This window comes from Onthophagus taurus, chromosome 1 (assembly GCF_036711975.1).
Source record: "Onthophagus taurus isolate NC chromosome 1, IU_Otau_3.0, whole genome shotgun sequence".
NCBI lineage: Eukaryota > Metazoa > Arthropoda > Insecta > Coleoptera > Scarabaeidae > Onthophagus > Onthophagus taurus.
The window spans coordinates 10440881-10460640 of NC_091966.1; the positions used below are offsets into that span (position 1 = coordinate 10440881).

A 19760-nucleotide genomic window follows, 5' to 3' on the forward strand; every position below is an offset into this window, starting at 1 on the left:
AATGCAAACTTGAGGATTTACCTCAACGCTAGCTAATACCGCAATTTCCTTTTCTTGCGTAGTTACAGTTGCTCGCCGAGTTCTTTTTCTTGATTCCACATTTCCAGTGTTAGTGAAATCATTCACAACTCTTTCAAAGGTACTTGAAGGCGTATTTCGATCAGGAAAACGTTCTCGATATAAAGCTATACTATCAGCAATTTTTCTGCCACTTCCTCCGTAAATAAAAATCATTTCGACTTTTTCTGCCACCTTACCTTTAAACACTTTGCCTTAATGTAAAACGATGGAATGAATTCAGAGTTTGCTGCCAAGCAGTTTTTATGAAAATTTAGTTTTACCTGTTACATTTTAAAACAATTCAACCAATTAAGTCTCTGAAAGCGATATTCTGAAAATGCCGACATAAGCAGTTCCACGGACTCTTGTTTTTTATGCGTTATTCTATTATCAAATTGATAAAGGCGGAGAAATGTCGGAACCTTTTAGACCTCTTTACAATTTCCGACGTATTTCCGACAAGCCAGGTCACCCGATGTACCGCTTATGGATTTTTTTTGTTGAGCATTCTTAATTAGTATCCTAAGAATTAAGAACTAAAGAATCTTAGTTCTTGCTAGATTATAAACGTTAGTTAATTGTTTCTGCAGAAGTTTAAATTTTTTTCAAAAGATGTTTTGCCATTGTACTGGCAAAACCACACAGTAAAATTTTTTATTTTTTTTTTAATTACGTTACTTTTATCCACAGATTCAGATATGGTTTCCCCCTTTGCACAGAACAACTTTCATTTGGTCCATTTTTATGTAAAATGAACCGTTTTCGAGAAACTCACGAGTCTCACGTTAAATGGACCACTCTATACACATATATAAAATGATTAAATTTATCTTCAAAAATTACCTTTTCTTTCTCATTACATTTTTGCCATTTATGAAATCTCTTTTCGGGTTGTTTAAGTTTTATTTTGAAATTTATGCGACTTATTTAAATTCCATTAAACCCAGACTACTTATGATAAATCCACGGCTGGAGACGAAGCTCGAGAGCGCGCTATTGTCGTGGGAAATATATTTCGCCGCTAAGATATTGCCGCGTGCAGAAGCTTTTTATCCTTAATGACACTTTACGATCGAAACAAAAACTCATATTCAGACCGCTGACAGTCAACTCTCCAACCTCAGGTCGCTTATGGTCTACCGGTTTTTCTACCACTGCTATTTCCATTTCGTTTCAACTTACCATCAACTTTGCCAGGATTTATCTTTTTTCTATACAACTTAAATTGAAATTTGTCATGATCTTCCTCAAACATAAAAAGATTACATATTTTATGTTATGTACTTTTGTATAAGAACATCGTTTTAATACTTCAATTAAGGTGCGGCATAAATTTATCGAAATATAGCCTGGGTCAAATGGAAAAGCCTTCTGCGAGTGGGAGATACGGCGAAATCGTAAAAACCGGAATCCGTTCCGCCCCAGCGACCGTCGTGCCATCTCTGAGCTTTCAATTTGATTATAATTCGGTGAAATATTCTTGTGTCGAGAGCTTCCCCTGGAGTTTTGTGGGTGTGTAATGGGATACTTCCTTTTTTATTGAGATAACATCCTCTTTGCTTAAAAAACGAAACGTAATAAATGATTTAGCAATTTCAAAACTTAATTTTGCATTAATGGTAAAGGTCTTTACATCAATTATTTATGGTTTTTATACTCTACTTATTTTCATTTACAAATAAAAAAATGTATTTAAAAGAATATTTTTAAAAACAAGTAAAGTCTAAATTAGAAAATGTTTCTATCCTAATCGCATAAGCACGTCATCTTCTAAATTGAATTCGAGTCGCGTAGATGACACACCCTCCACCCCCATGTCTTAAAAAAAGTTCCACGCCCTCCGGTCCCGACGTGCCATATCTGTAAATCTGATAAGTCCGTCCCTGGCGTCGACTTCTGGGGCGCCCCAAGCGATAGTGTGTAATATAAGGATGTGTCACGAGACGCCCTCCGCCTCCTCTCTTTCTCGAGGCCCCTTTATCGCCCCGGCCGTTTTGTATTGATTGCGGGATGGCTGGGGGCGGAGAAGAGAGCGTGGTCCCTTTCGTCGATCCCCTCGACCCATCGACAGAAAGAGGGCGAGACGTCGAAGGGACAGAGACGGGATGATCCACAGGTGTGCACAAAATATTCGATTACGGACCTGGTGGGCGCGCGGAGAGTGTCTGAAGTGCACACGGCCAGGGGGCCACCGCAACAACCGCGATTGCAGAAGCCGTCAATATACATCTGGTGTGGTAGAACGAGCGGAAGGGGGTAGCGACGAAGTTGCCGAAGAGGTTGATGCGATTTTGTATTGGCCGTTGGTAGAGTTGGGAATAAAAATTGACATGGGTTGGATAAATTTAATATTTTTCGATGGATAGGAAAAGAAGGGTCTAGTAAAATAGACTTAAAATAGAATGGGGAATGTAAGTAGACATGATTTTCAGAAAACTTTGGAAGAAAAGAAAAAACATGAAACATAAAAAGTGAATCTCATTGAAATCAAATCCTCTGCTAACCAAAATTTCTCCGTATCCATTATTTTTTCCCCACACTGCAACATATTCTTGAAGCTATATCAAGTAGTTTTCCTTCACTTTGACTTTTTCATTTCTTCATTAGCACACTTTATTTTTGGCTTAGCTTGCAAGTGAAGGTAGTTACTGTTAGAGTGCAACACACTGATTTTAATTTTTGTCACCCATAAAGCACAAAACTACTAAACAAAATACTACATTTCAAAAAGCAATTCCTGTTCAAGAAAGACTTGCTCTAATCTTATGAGTTTTGACTATTGATGATTCTTATTCCAGTCTTTAACATTTATTTAAAATATCAAAACAAGCAATCAATGATATCGTTCCAGAAGTATGCGGTACTATTGTGGAAGTATTAAAAGACTATATTCAGGTAAGTTATACTAGTTTTTTATTTCTTAACATTACTAATTCTTCAATGAAGTGACCAGAAGGTAGTGTATCTGAATATGTACTTGATGATTGCGAATAGGAGATTGCGAAGAGTGAGGAGAGAAGATTTCGTTGTTGAAACCATCCCAATTAAACCGATTAAAAGTATTCATGCTTTTAATTTGAATCATAACGACCATCTTCATCGAGACAACGCAATTTTGATGTTACGAAATTGCCAAACCAGCTATCGTCTATTGACGTGTTTGCTGATGATGTTAGTATTCCAAAGAATTAGTCGAGGCTTTCATCTGTCGTTGTCTGTTTCTTTATTTGCATACTACTGGAGGTTGCTGATGACTCAAGATGTTTTATGGTTTTAGATATTCTCTCCATACTATATTCTCCCTGTTCTTGTTTCCCTACTCTAGCCTTTACTCCAGCCAAGTATTTTCAGCATTTCTTGATACTGGCAACTGCAGACAAAAACAATGTTAAGCATTCAATTTTTCCAACATTTATATTAATAATATAAAAAGGGAAATATCGAATCTTATTGTGTTGCATATATAGGAAACAGTAGAAGAGTTAATGGAAGTAGCAAAAGAGTATTTTTTGTTAATAGATGGATAACATACTACGTTACTGAATGTCATAATTAGTGGCTCATAATCAATTACAAAAAATATTTCATCACGTTGTTTGCTTTGGTTGCTAGTAACTATAATTTCATGTTTGTTAATTTGAGTTGCCAAGGGAGGATATCAAAATCAGTTGAATTTCCCAGAACCTACTCCACTACAACAGAGAGAAAAAACAGTGCCGTACTTTTTTTTGTGAGAGATGAAGAATTTGCTATGATGGAAAATCCTAAGAAAGTTTATGCTGATTGATATTTTTTGAGCCAGGCACTTGTGCGGTAAAAACACGCCGAACCTAAGTTTAAAATAAATTATTGATTAACATTTCAGAACGTGCACCTTCAGTTATCTCGTTAAAGCACTAAAGATTACATATTATTTTTTTTGTAAATTAAAGAGTTTCTGAAATATCAGCAACTTTAAAACTGTATTAATGAAATACGAGGGTTGTCAGGTTCCAAATGTACGTTTATGTGGTACACCCACTGTGTCGCTCGAATCAGGTTGAAACTTGCACGCATTGCCTTCATTGTCTTAGGTTCAGTACAACGTGTATACTATCAGTTGCGATCGAAACTTACTCCAATTTTGAAAACTACAACCAACAGCAATGTTTCTTGTTAAACTATCGAAAAATGAACCGAAGACGAATAACGACGACAAGAATCATGTTATTGCATAACAATGTAAGATCGTACACCCGAAATCAAACGACACATTCATCCGCCCAATAGTTCAGACCAGGCTCTTCTAATTGTTATTTATTTAGGGCGTTGAATGTTCATTTGTCAAGTAAAAGGTTTGAAGATGCCGAGGAATTTCAAGATAAAGTTAGGCAGTATTTTAAAAATGGTGATCGCATCTTTTACGAAGAAAGTATACTGAAGCTTGCGCCTCGCTGGGAAAAGTGCGTTAAGATTAGACGAGTGCGACGATTATGTTGCAAAATAACTAACAGTTCACGCTTTTGCTTAGGATATGTTTGATTTCTATAAATAAACTAGTCTGTAAATAACAAATATGTATACCTTTGTAACTGAATATTCTTTGAGGATCTTGTAAACTGAAAACGTATAGTCAAATGTATTTTTGAGATAAATTTCAATAATTTTGCGTGACTTACCTTTCCTAGTAAAGGTATTGTTCTTAATTTTCATTTTCTTCCTCCCGAGAGCCGAGAAGAGGTAATCCAATTGCTTTCTGAATTCACTAACGGCCTAATCCATTTTTTCTGCCATTTCCTTCCACGCATCTTACTAATTTACAACGTCTCCTTAGAGAATGTAAATCAGTCCATATATCTTGGTCACACTACTAAAATTGACAAAGAAAATCAAACAGTCGAAATAAAGCGACGAATTCAACTATCAAGAGCAGCATTTGGAAGACTCGGTTTTATACTGAAAAACAAAGTAATACCAAGAAGCCTAAAACGAAAGGTATATAATAGCTGCATCCTGCCAGTAACTACATACGGACTTGAAACAATAGCGTTGACGTAGAAAAACTGCAGAACAGCTTAGTGTAACCGAAAGTGCAATGGATCGAGCAATGCTGGGAGTCGCTCTGAGAGACAAGATTCGAAATAGCGACATTCACAAAAAACACAAGCGACAGATGTTGTGAGTCGAGTAGCGGGGCTTAGTGGCAATGGGACGGTCATGTGGTAAGAAAAAAAGCAGAAAAATTGACACAAAGAATAACATTTTGGAGACTACGAGAAACTAAAAGAAGTGCAGGAATACCGCAAAAGAGATAAATCGATGAAGTGCAGGGTGTGGCGGGGAAAGAATGGATAAGCATAGCATAAGACATTTGGAACAGGCCTATGTCGAGTAGTGGCTATGGAAGAAGAAGAAGATCTTTTTTACTAAATTTGTTGTAATGGTTTGGATTTGGTCGGGTTTTCAAGGAAATAGCCGATTTCATGTGGTGTGTGACGTCGGCATTGATAAACATAGAAGTCAGCCATAAATTTATTTTGTAAGCTGCTTGCAATGACAAGTACAGAAATAGTAGATAATAATTGAAATGCCGCGTATAGTCCAACATCAAAGTAATGATCAAATCTAAATATAGATACCAACTCTGCGGGGGAGTACATATTCTATTATATTATCTAAAACAAGTCAGTTCGAAGAAAATGAGTCGCTAGCATTCTTTGATTTTTCCACTTCCAAAATTTTTAGCACCCTTTCAATCGACCATATTTAATGACTAAACTACAATCTACCAAACAGTTTTATTCTATACAAAACCTTCGAAAAGAAGCTAATACATGGTTTTAATAGATTTAACACTTTATGATTTTTGAAAAAAATGTTCCACCAGCAGTTAAAGCTATCATTACTTTCCATAAACGATTTGTTCCGTTGAAAGAAGTTTAGATCATTGAGGGAAGTGAAGACATGGCTTAGGTCTAAATAAATGACCCTCGACTAATATTTGATATAAATTAATGTAAAAGTTTCATAGGTTAGTTCGTTAAGTTAGAAGAGTTAATTAAAATCTGCAAAATATACCTAAAAACTGTAAATCAATAAAAGTAAATTTAAGAAACATTTCAGTGTTTCAGACAATAAATGATTATCATTACCACTTGCGAGATTCTTATGTAAGTTAATTTATGAATTAATTACAATTCCTTTATTAATTAGAACCTAATCTTTTCATCACTATTTACCATTACCACACCTTTTATGTTTAGAATGCATGATACATTTGAAAATTAAAAATTCTGAACCATACTAGAAAGCCATTTTCTGCATGTATGATATTTGTTTTCTTACACAATAAAGTCAACCAAAAAGGAACTTAGATTTTCTCCACGATTAGCCTGATATTTGTTGCACGAGCGAGCTTATGAGGTCGACGTGGTAGTCGCATAACGGGAAGCTTGTAGGGGATAGAAAACGAGTATGGCAAAGTTATTAGCAGTTCGCAGACGGTGGTGTTGCGTTCGTTCGTTGCTGCAATGGCGTGATATGCCACCCGTTGCTTCCGTTCGCTGTGCTTCGTTTCGGTTGCCTCGAGCTAGCGACGGCACCGGATGACTTGTTCCCCTTTTCAGGCACGATACCGCTTATTTCACTTCACTACCAGAGGTCCTAAATATCAGAATGTATCAATAAAGCTGGTTAGAATGTAACATTTTTTTCTATAATATTCAATAGCCAATAATAAAATTATTTAAGTGTAACACACTTGTTTATATAAAAAATTAAATTACAAATTTTACTTAAATAATTGAAATCTATACAAATTCGGAAAATGTTAATATATACTGGTAGCACATTAATAGATTAAATAGAGTATAATATTGAATAAAATACACTATTTAAATTAAAAAAGTATTAAATTTGATCATTGTTTGAGGCTTACTGGTATAGAAAGTCGTAGTTACTGTGTAGGGCAATAAACGTCAGTTGTTCGTAAACTGGACAAGTGGGGGGCAATAAAACATGCGTCCTAATTAAAAGTTGTCAAAATCCCTCTCTCTAGCTCTTCCATCTCCGTTTTTTGGAGAACAAACCAAAAGCTTTTTGGGCGATACACAGAGAGAGAGAAAGAAAGAAACTTTGAGTTGCCGCCACTCACCTGTGGATTAAGTTGGATTATTTTTGTGTCCAGCTTGTGCCTGGTTGGTGATTTCGTTTGTTCGCCACTTTATTTACCTTCGTTCGTTATCCTCGAAGAGCCATTTCAGCTTACGAGACCAATTTCTCTTCGTTTTCTCGTTAACGATGACCCGTTGTAATTCGCTTCTCAAAAATATTTTGTTAATCGTGGGATTTGTATACTTTATAATGTACCACGATTTATTTATTTACGTTCACGTACAGCAGCAGTAAATTAAATTTAACGTTTTATAAATGTATTCGTGGAATACCCCAACTTTTGTGTACTTTGTTCGTGATTTATGCTTTATTTTAATAAAAGAGGAATGAGAACGACCACTTTCCGTTGTGGTCGTGGCATTATTAAATTAATTTATAATAATGCAAAATATTTTATACATTGTTAGGCGGAAATTTATTAATAAGCAATGGTACTAATAAATTATTAACAACATTAATTTAATGTCACCTACTTAAAAAAATTATATTTGAAAAAAGAAATAGGAAAAGTTTCTTTCTATGTAATTACATTAAATTGACTCTGAAATGAATTCATTTTTAGACCATTTGCGTGTATATTGGTTTCATACGTATTTTGTTTTGGTCTATAATTTAGGTTTTTACCTATGCCTATTATAATGCTTTTATCGTTTTCTTTTTTCTTTAATGAACACATTTCAAAAATTACCTTTTTCTTAAGCTATACATACAATTATTTTAAATTTGTGCTACCGACTTTTGATATAGATAACAAAAAGTTTATTTAAGAAACTACTTAAAAATAATTGTTCGAAAATATTTAAAACTGCTCCAATTCTACATGTTAAAATCCTTAATTCAGATCTAATTGTGAGAAGTGCATTGCACTCAACAAGAAATCGAAAATGTCATTTGTTGCCTAATCGCCTATTTAATAATCATCAATCAATAACTATCCTCTATATTTTATTACCTTATTGATTGATATTTCTGGGTATGATTAATATTGGAGATGGCTATTCAGATATAAAATATTCTATAATCCGATTATTTTTTATCTTTTGTAAGTGTGGCAATCAATAAGGATTTATATAACCACGTGTTGCATCTCTCTACAAATGAATCTTTTGTTTTGAAATCACATTGACCTGTAATGTCTGCACGAATTTGATGTTTAAAATGAAAAATTTTGCAAGCACTGTTATATGAATCCTTTTTTATCTCTGGCAACTGTTCGAGCAGCAATTAAACATCGGAATTATACAAGGTGTTGGTTTAAATTGCGATTGTTTCAGAAATATTGAAGTAATAGTTGTAATTTTTTCTTTTCTTACTTGTTACTAAACTCAGACTGAACTTATTTTTACAGTAATTTTAATATTTGTGGGTTACTTAATCTGACCTTTTACCTATTCCTAAACGTGATTAAATGTCTAAAAAGTGTGCAATATAAGTAACTTGAAGTAAAAGTTACACATATCACGAAAATTTCTGGAAACTGAACCGAGCTAACCTTGGGGACCATCCGGACTGGGTGGTTTCATGTTTATCGTAGTTATCACTGAATTCTCTATATTTCTACTATTATCAGTGCTTATTTCTATTTACTACAGTCTGTGAAGTTATTTCAACCTTGGATGGCGTTCTATATTTGACCTTATATTATTTCAACTTCTAATTTTATCATATTACTTTTCTTAGTCTTAGAGAAGATCTATAGTATTCGTCGCTACCCCTTTCGCTAGGTTTACCAAACTCCGCATCTCAAACTCGGGTTTATCTCGTCAGAAAAGCACATCTTCACTTTCATTTTGCAACATTCCAATGGTTTTTTTTGCTACTTGTTACGAGTGTTCGCCGAATGATACAATAAAGGTAATAAATCAGTCACCACTGGCTGTGTATTCTTCCAATACCTATTGCTGCATATATCCCATTAAATTCCTCGAAGCAAGGGTTAGGTTAAGGATTGACTGGATACAGACTTAATTCAGTAACGATAGTGATTTAAAGTAAACCTTATCGCGGCATAGTGTATCTATGCTACCGAGTTCAAAAACTTGATGCAGATTTATTGAAGAATGTGTGTAGATTTCGTTTTGTTTTGTTTTGCTTTAAATTTGGAAGGTTTGGATGCAAGACATTGACAAGCGTTGCCATCACCAAGTTTGTACCCAAGGTTGTGTCTTAGAAAACGTCGTGTGTTATTTATTCTCATAGAACACCATAGTGGTCGTTGTAACCTCATTCGTAGACATCAGCATATTTCTCACCACATCTGAAACCCGGGGGTATCACGTCAGAAAAATTATCTTCATTCAGATTTGCAACGTTCTCAACAGTTTTTGTTTTAGTTGTGCGGGTGGTCGCCAATTGTTTCCAGTAAAGCTAATGTACTGGTTATCACTATCGCTGTATTCTTACAATACTTTCCAGTGCTGCATATCATACTATGCTCTCACATATCTCAGGATGTGGATATGATGAAGACTTAATTCAGGATTGATAGGGATTTAAAGTAGACTTCATAGGGTTATAATCCATCCATCGAGTTAGTGGCATACCGGCGAATTCCTGTCCAAGTTCAAGAACTTCTGCAAATTTATTAAGCATTGTTAGGAGATTTTTTGTGATTTTAAAGGAGTTTTAGTCATAGATTTTAGTACACTCGTAAACACTATTTTGATGCAGACTGAATTTTGACAGAATGTTGGGCAAGGTTAGTTTTCTTTTTTGATTTCAATTATACTGTGAAGGAATGTTGAGCTGGGTCTGTTTCTAGGATATGTTTCTTTTGTAATGTCAATTATGCCTAAAAACTTTACAATTTTATATACACCGATAAAATGGATGAACACCGAATTCTTCGGCAAGAGCGACGTAACGAATCGCTGTCCATAGAAGCTCGGAAAGCACGGAAGAACAGTTCATTCTATGAAGAACAGGAAGGATTATTGTATAGTCCTGGATTTGCAGACCAGCATGCAAGTTATTGAAAATGGTAAAAGATCAGTTTTTACTACTCGAAACTTTAAACGTAATTTTCTCAAAATTACGTTTTTACAACTCTTGGACACGATATCTCAAAAACTACTCGACCAACACTCCTGAACATTCTTATAGATATAAATGATGTTGCTTTGTATTTGAACCTAAGAAATTATATAAATTATTTTAAAAAAGTGCTTTGTTGTTGAATAATTCATCAAAATGTTCTTAAAAAACAAGAACATCATCGTAAAAACATTGTATTTTCTTTAGTCACTAATTTTCTTCAAATTTTGAATGTTCACATAGAAGATGTCAATGTTAGGAACAATTTCAATGTATTCCCAAGTAATTCTAACCACCGTAACGAATCCTAAACTGTCCAAAACAAAGCAACTCGCGCCGTAATCTTCCCTAAGACGATTGCTATTTGCCCATCATGTAAAACAGTTTTAGAAATTGTGAATATAGATATATTTTTATAGTATAAAGCACGAACAAACAGTAGTGAATGAACAAAATGTTTGAAATTAATTGCATCTTCATGAAAAAGAATCTTGAAAACCCACTTATTTTTGCACGTCTAGAGTTTGGATGTAGATATGACGGGGATTTGCAAGCATGATAGAGATTTAAAGTAGTGTTAGTAAACTTCCTTTAGGTTTAGTGTAACTATCAACATAGGCATGATAAAGATTTTATGCACTATTCATAAACTTCATGCAGAATTACTAAGGGCAAGGATGCAATTTTATGTAACCTTGAAGGACCGATACTGTACAGTTAACAGATTTAATAGAGTTAATGCAAAATTTGCATCATTTCTTTTAAGGTACAGCAACCTTATCTGAATTATTTTTTGCCACAAAAGAAACTATTTAAAATAATTAGTTTCGATGATTACTCAGGAATACTGCTTTTTTTTCATTCTAATTGAATATGAAATACTTAGGGGTTTATATTAATATTAAAAAATTGTGTGGGAAGAATAAAACATATTTAGATGGGATTATGTGTTTTAAATGAATATTAAAGTATTGTGTGGGAAGAATAAAACACGGATTGGATTAAAAATATTTTTTTATTGCTTTTCAGAGCTAATGTGAAATATAATAATATATTCGTAATAATCACTGGTAATAGTTAATAAATGTATACTAAAGTACACATGCACGACTATATTAGTAATAATTACGCATTCCTACTCTGTTCCCCATAATGCGTACATAAATCGTACGCAAAACTTCTATTGACGTCTCTAGTATCTTTTTTTGTAAACGCTTATGTATTTGCGTATACGGATAGAAAATTTGTTTATTGCTCGCTTCCTAGTTCAATATTTGTCATATTGTGCCACCGTTACGATGGAGCACTTCGCGTGGGAGAACCTGAAAGCCACTTTTCTACGTGAAAACAACTGGTTTTCAGAAGGTGCGCGAGATAGGAGAGCGGAAATTCCTACGCTATCGACTTCTTTTCCGACATGTCAGCACACGTCGTCGAACACATTTCGAACAATGACCTGATTTTCCTCTTATATCATTTTTCCTCTCATTTTTTTTAATTTTAAACCGAACTGACACAGTAAAATTGAATAATTCATAAAATATATGTCGTGTAAAAATTTACTTTTAATTTGTATTCAAAAATATTCCAAACGTTTTTCACGGTTGTGGTAAAAAATACGCGATTCTTTTTCGTTTATTTTTTTTTGTTGAATTCTTTTTAACACAAATAATGTAGTAAATGCAATGAAATGTTTAGGTGTCAATCAATTTTTAAAACTCATTCATCGCATTCTCTACAAATATAACAATCAATTTCTTTAATACCACAATGACATTAATTAAAAACATTTCTATAATTAATATTATCACTATTAATTTGTATACTATATTTAAAACAATTATATTAAAATAATAAGAGAAACTTATTAAGGGCGTATTATAAAAGTTTACATGAACCTTTTTTACGTTTCACAAATTGAGTATATTGCTTTTCCCAAGTCTTTCAACGCTTTTTATCACCACTCCAAACTATCTAGGTAACTAAAGCTAATAATTGAACAGGTTACAAACTGTAACGTTCTACCGAAACTATTTTTTCTTGTATTTTTTTGCTACTCATTAAAAGTTACAGGCTTTATGTTTACGTTTCTTTTTGTAAAAAAAAAAGAAAAAACAGTTTTGTTCAAAAAACTTTTCTTACCATAAAAGTACATATGTAATAGAGTCATCTACAGGTTGTCACGACACAAAACGTTAACCACAATTACACAATAATAAATTGTTGTAAAAATACACAATTAATTATTTAGTTTTCGTACAAACTTACTTTTAATTGGTAATTTTTTTGTGTGTTTGGAGGTGAAACGTTAATAATCTTAAATCGGATTTACAATCCATTTCGATATTGTCGCATCTACATACAAAAAAGATATTTTAATCAATTACACATTTAAGACGTCACAAAACATTTAACACGACGATGATTACACTTTTCTAAAAAATAAATATGTTGTCAGTCTTCAAATTTTCGAGTTAGCAGGTCACCATATCACTGTGATCGTTTCACATTGATAAATAGTTTATGCAGACGTCATAAATTATGCGTATGACGCATTATGCATTTTATACCTCTTATTTTTATGCAATTAGTATAGCTCATTAGTAAACGTAAGATAGCATAGAAAGTGTTGAAGAATTTTCATAGAAAATGTTAAACAAATTTAGAAAAATTTTAATCGAGGTTTCAGCATTTTTGTTTTAAAGAGTGACATCAGAAGACAGCAGTTAATAGAAATTTAGAATAACCCCAAATTATTTGGCATGAAATTGAGGTTTTTAGTGATTTCACTTAAATGTTATCACGCATAAAAGCGTGTTTTTTTTTTGCAAAAACTAGGCACCTTCACTTAAATAGCCTACGATATAAAAAATTGATCCCCATTTTTATCGATGTAAAAATTGACAAAATCTTGTTTTTATTTTCATCATTTTCATTCTCGGCAAAACCTTTGTTAATAATTCATTCTGTACAAAATTCCGGTTGGGAAGATTAACATTTCACCTCAACAACAGCGACAAAAACGGACAACACTCACATGCAAATATCTTTGTGTTTGTATGATTCATTTTCGCGGTTTTCAAATCAACGAAAGTAATAATACTTATTTATACAGTTTACGGTACATGAAAATTTCGTTGTACAACTTCATCTAATTCTAAAATCTGAAATAAACTCCGGTACATAAATACTATTTTAGTTTTAGTCATTTCTTTTGTGTTGACTAGATTTGTTTTTTTGTGTTAATAACTCCGGGTAGAAATAAATCAAGGTTAATTTTGAGTATTGACTATATCTAATTATAGGATTCGTTGCTCTTAATAAATTCATTTGGTTTATTTATACGACTTTTTACGGGTATTTCTTCTCTTGAATTACTTTTTAAATCTCTAAGCGCATTATCAGTGCAGATATATTGCTTTTTATTGCCTGACTCTAGAGTATCTACTAAAGAACTTTTTAAATCTTTTTTAAACATTACGTATCTTTTAACTACGTTTCTTTGGGCTTTTATTTTATAATTCATTCTGAGTTGATTTATTTACAATTAAATTTGATTCATAAATAATTTAAAATAGATTAAATAACATAAATTATCTTATAGACAATGACTAGATAAACTGTGTTATTAGTTATTACACTTATTCAAAAATAACACAAGTTTATAAAGCTTTTAGAACTAACAGCTTAAAAGGTATCATTAACTCAGGTTTCTGCGATAAATGCTTCAGTAGTTTTCTAGGTTTTAATCAAGATAAAAGTTTTGTGGATTTCAGTATCAGATATTGATTGCATTCATTTATTAAATAGTGTTCACTTTAACTCCTCATTACGTCCTCATTCAAAGAGTTAAAAAGGTTTTTTCCTTGTTTTGCTTTAATCAGCGTGGTTAGTGGAGTATGGTTTCAAGAAACTGACCCTAAATATGTTAATTTTTAACTCCGGGGTATAATATTAACGTTTTAATTATAAAGTTTGTGAATAAGGCAATTTACCGCCTTTACCGACGAAATCTCTTTGTGGAATTTGAAATCCTTGTCTTCGTATGAATTCAGGTTCGTCAGGTTTTGGTGTAATTGTCAGTCTTGTGTATGTGAATATAGACGCCCATTTCGCGCGTTTGATGAGATTATTTTGGAGTTATCTAAATGTAGATGCAAACATCAGCGAGTCATGAATTTCACGTGACCTTATTAATTTCGTTCACATTACTGGCGACACAAGATGTCACATACATGCTTTTTTTAAATGAAAGGCTTGCAACGTTTTGATGTCCCTCTTATGTTAGATATTTTTAGTTTTATAACTACCTATTCCGTAAGAGCGAGATGCATGAACTCTCTTTAAATATACTGCAAACATGTGGTTAACTGTATCGAAATTACAAATTTATAACCAATTTATGTTAATATAAAATTCTATATTTTCAAAAATTTAAAGTATATGTGTAATATCCAACAAAGAATAAAATATTCAAGTTAGTTTCTCCATATTTCGATTTTTGCAGATCAAACTATGGATTTGGAAGTAGGAACTGTATAGGTTTCTAGTATTGTTACGGTATCTGCTGTATTCTTAAGGTTAGTAAATAAAATAATACTCATATTTCTGAGCTGGGTCAATATTAGTACAATGAACATTATTCGATAAATCATAAGTTGTAAACTTGAATAGAACAGATTACTTTTATGGAGAATTTGGTAGCTATTTCTCCTCTGTAGTTTTAAACAGGTGATTTCATCTATTTGAGCCAATTTAGTCCCCTTGTTGTACCTTATTTGACACACATTTGGTGAGCAAAAATTTCCTTTTTAGTCTTATGGACCAGCACGAAATTTTCTCAATCACGAAAAGCCTAAAAAATGTAAGTTTAATAAATCCTCGTGCTGTATAAATCAGTTTTGGGTTGTCTAAGTAGTTGTCTAGTAAATTTTACGTACCTCTTAACGTAACCTTGTTGAGGTTTTTTTTGTAGTAAATACGTTCATTTATTATTACATTACAGTCTCGGCGGTAAGTGATTATGAAAATAAATGATAAATATTTCATGATTTTAAATAACCTGAGAATAAATTGCAATTTCAGTGTCTTTTGAAATATCATTTTATTTCAATCGTTTCTTTATAGTCACTTCACCTATAAAAGTTTATTCTCAGACTTATGGAAGGTTTGCGCATCTTCAGTTATTTAGCTTGTGTTATGTAGCTTGGCTCTGATCTTATGATCTTCTCTTGGACTACTAGCGTGATTCCACTCTATAATAAACAGATAAAAGTTTATTATAGATTGGAGAAACGAGTGTAGAAACCTACTGGAGAAATTTTTCACGATTTGTGTCGCACTTTTATTTGACACCTTGGTGCTGTGGTTTATTTATAAATGATTATCAGCTAGTAAAGCAAATTGTAAATTGACATGCCTCTTTTCGCCGACCTTTCAGCAGCTGGTAAAAAGGTACAGGACTTAATATGATGGCTTATAACTATGCAGAAAGACCTGCAGATTCTTAGAGCTCAGTATTTCCATAGCCTTGACAAACAACATGGATATGGCACTTGACAGGATGTATTCTTACATTTTTTAAAGGCATTTATATTGCTGCTACCTGCTTGTTTATTTGACAAACATTTCTTTCTCCACGTAGTCAGGGTTGTCACAAGAATCGGCTGCATTCCACTAAAATGTTGATTTCCCACAGAATATTAGCGCGAGACCATTAATATTTCTCCTATTAATTGGATTCATTGGATGGAGTTCTTATTGTGGTTTATGCCCACTCTTCTATGCCATTATTTGTCGTACTTAATAGTGAAATATCTTTACAATCAACAAACTACGATTTTTATAATCATTTCATATACTATTTTTTATGGTATAACACCTTGACCTATACTATATTTTGAAACATTTTTATTACTTATTTCGTGGAAGTAAAAATATTAGTGATTTTTAGAAAACTGAAATAGGTATCTGTAATAGCATTTAAAATATATTAACGTTATGTAATATACTTCTATTCTTCATCAAACACTGTAATTTAATGGTTTTGATTCTGTTTCATAATTGGTTATTAATTTGTGCCGTCATTTATTAGTGAATTAATTAATTTAGTGGATCAGCGATTATGATCAAATTGACAATTTCTGCTACTAAATTGTCAATTTGGCCATAACTATAATCCGTAATACGTTATGAGGTATAAACCATACGTTAAACGCATCAAAATTCTCAAAAAGGAGTTCTTGGAAAGCAATATCTACATTAGTCAGTTCGTTCACCAGAATCGACAAGTATGTTAAGAGTAGATTTAACCGTACCAACGAATAATAATATTTTGGTAATATCAGCTCAATGAATAAGAAATATAAAACGCACAGCAAGGTAGGTTAGACACACAACATTTGCTGAAAGGGAGTTATTAGTAATAATAACTTTTGCTGTAAACGCTAACGGTGAGTATATACCACAAATGATAAAATTACACATAAGAAAATGAGGTAAGTTAAGAACACCTGTATTTGTAAGTTGCATGGTACCTCATCATCTTAGTTGGATGACCTAGAATTTTTTTACTGTTTATTCAACATTTTTTAGATGCAGTAAACACAATTCTGTATTATTAAACCAACCATAGACTATATGTATATGTCATATTTATCAATTCCTGTTTTCATCTATTGTAAAAATAACGGTATAGTTCTTTTTGATTTCCCATCCAACATCTCTTACAGTCTGCAACCATAGAAATTTATGATTCTGTCAAGCGGTACTACAATCTTTATGCGGATGAATAGCTTACATCATACTCATGCGTATGTACGTACGAGTACCATTACAATCGCAACGATTTCTTAGATGAGGAAATTTTCCGTTTTGAAGCATCACATGATAACATCGGGCAGCGCTGATCGTTTGGATCAATTATTCGCATCATATAATGTAGCACAAAAATCTAGGAGATAGTGGCTAAAGTTTTATATATTTTTATTATGCCGTAAATAACTCTATAATGTATAAAAATCGTCAACATCTCCACGGCCTTCGTCTAACAAAAGTCTTGTAATGCAGCCATTTCTTCCCAAGATAAACATCAATCATCTAACGTCGCACGAAGCGGGTTGTCAGACTTTTATGCCGTTTTCTTTTGGTAAAATATTTGGAACGATATATGCTCTTGAGTTCTTTGGGGTTGGGAAAATCGAGCTTCTGAATTGAGGATCTGTTAAACTAAACAAAACTTTCATTTTTTACTATATACATGAAGCAAACATATTAATCGAACCACAAAAACAAGAATATACAAAACAACGATAAGGCCAATGACTTATTTAGCGAAAACGATATCAGGCACATCAAAAACAAGAAGACTTCTTGAGACAACTGAGATCAAAATGCTTTGGAGCGAAGTGAAGATATAAGAAAGAAATGTAAATATAGAAAATATTAACGAATGGGTACTAAACAGGAAACAAGAATGGGATCAACAGAATGGCAACCACAGACTTGTGCGAGTAACAAGAGACAAATCACCTGAAGTATTAAACGTCTAAAGAAAAGATATAACGACAGCATATAGATGAGAGTAAAACTGATGAGTCTATCTTAAAAGGAAGAATATATTTTTCCCTATATTAGGTAGTAGACTTCCAATTACATTTCTCCATTTTTAAATCTGATCTGTGGAGTTGGATCTAAAAAATTTTACACATTCTTTTATTTTTCGCGTGTTTGAAAGTAATTTATTGCAATATACGACTACAACTTTTTTCAATCTTCTGATATCCAACGTCAGAAATTGGAGTTTATGGACGGCTGCTTCTATGTATCAGTTTTTCTTTATCTTTTACTGAAAAGATAGATTAAGAATTATTTCTGGTAATTGTTACTATGCTCAACCCTGGTTTGTATGTGCGATTTTTAGTTTTTGATCTTTATATAGATATCTATTACTTAATTCAACGATTACAATTGCTTTATAATATGTGTTTTTTCTGACCTTTATGTATTTTTTTATATTACTAATTTGTAGTGATATGCTCTGTTTTCAAACTTTGTTGTTACGCCAATAACGTTGTCATCTAGAAATATTGTTGAATAAATATATAAGTCCTTTAAAGTTTTATGCCCTAATATCGGCAGTAGTTTGCCAGACGGCACCTCAGGATTTATGTTCCGCATATCGCACCTCCATGATTAATGGTTAAGACTTATTTTGACAAAATTATTAATTATTTCCCTCAAACCATCTTTTTGCAGTTAATTTTCAACAAAAGCATAGAATTGAAGCATTTATCTCGAAACCAGACTTAATAATAAAAATAGTACTGATGTTTCATATTCATTTAAAGGAGTACCTTCTTTCTCATGTATCCAAATGTTGACCTATATTTAATAAACCTGTGTTATTAAAGTGCTTGACTAACGTAAAATAAATAAGAAATCATTTAAATAAATAAATACATATTTAAAGTGTTAAGAGGATTCAATTAAATATATAAGTATGCGGTAATCTGAAATTACAGGTACATAGTCCATCTGATTCCTTACATGAATTTGAGAAGTTAATTTATTTAAACATGTCATCAAAAATCATCCCACTAAAAGTTACAATTTTTTAAAGATCCACTCTAAAATCTAATTTTATCATAGTTCATTTTCTAACTGAAACAACAAGAGGTTATAACGTTTTGGGAAAGACTTTATGAATTACGTTTATATAAACTTTTCTTTTCAAAATAATCCAAGAAATAAGGTTACACCGTTTGTACTTATAATTTTAAGAATTACTCTGTAAAATTATTTAAAACACAGCTTTTTTGACTAGAAAAATATACTGGTGTTCTTTGAAGTTGAGATCCATAAAGTAATATTAGAAATAATTTTTTAATAAAACTTAATCCAAAAATTTTTCATCCCCTAAATTTTAATTTGAAATTTATAATAAATCCTAATTGATGATAACCTCGGGTTCATCTGGTTCTTTCTCATCACAACTTCCATTCTGACACGTGGCCTCCTGATGTTTATTCAAGTATGACTTAAGGGCAAACGTCTTTTTGCAAAAGTTGCACTTGTAGTTCTTGTCGGATGAATGCGTTTGCATGTGAGCTCGCAAATTGGAACGATCAGCGAACGCCTTGCCGCAATGGGCGCATCCGTAGGGCTTTTCCCCAGTGTGCGATCTTAGATGACCCTGGAGCAACCACGGTCTGCTGAACTGTTTGCCGCAGATGCCGCAACTATGGTTCAGTTTATGGGTGAGCACGTGCATCGCCAACGCTGGCATACTAACGTACGCTTTGCCGCAGGTCATACATTTTTTCGCGGAATGGGAATCTAACGATCGATGAGTCTGTTTGTGACGCGATAAGTTACTTGATGTTGCATATTTTTTACCGCAAACTGTACAGGTAAATCGAGTTTTTCCATCGGTTTCTTCGGTTGGTGAAATTGCGGTACGATCATCTTCAACTACTGAGTAGAACTTCTGAAAACAAGTTTTGTTCTTTCACGGA

At 32.9% G+C, this 19760-nt stretch overlaps 1 protein-coding gene across 2 annotated transcripts in view; it reads right to left on the minus strand.

Annotated features, from left to right (window-relative positions):
- Positions 1–11241: 11241 nt before the first annotated feature.
- The window catches only part of LOC111420525 (zinc finger protein 235-like), a 32172-nt gene continuing 23653 nt past the window's right edge, over positions 11242–19760 (minus strand). The window contains exon 3 of one of the 2 annotated variants that reach the window (XM_023053541.2): positions 11242–19729. In XM_023053541.2, the coding sequence (XP_022909309.1) occupies positions 19193–19729 (537 nt within the window). In that variant the 3' untranslated portion in view covers positions 11242–19192. Of the gene's footprint in view, positions 19733–19760 lie in introns of both variants that reach the window. The other variant, XM_023053540.2, reaches the window with a different exon arrangement.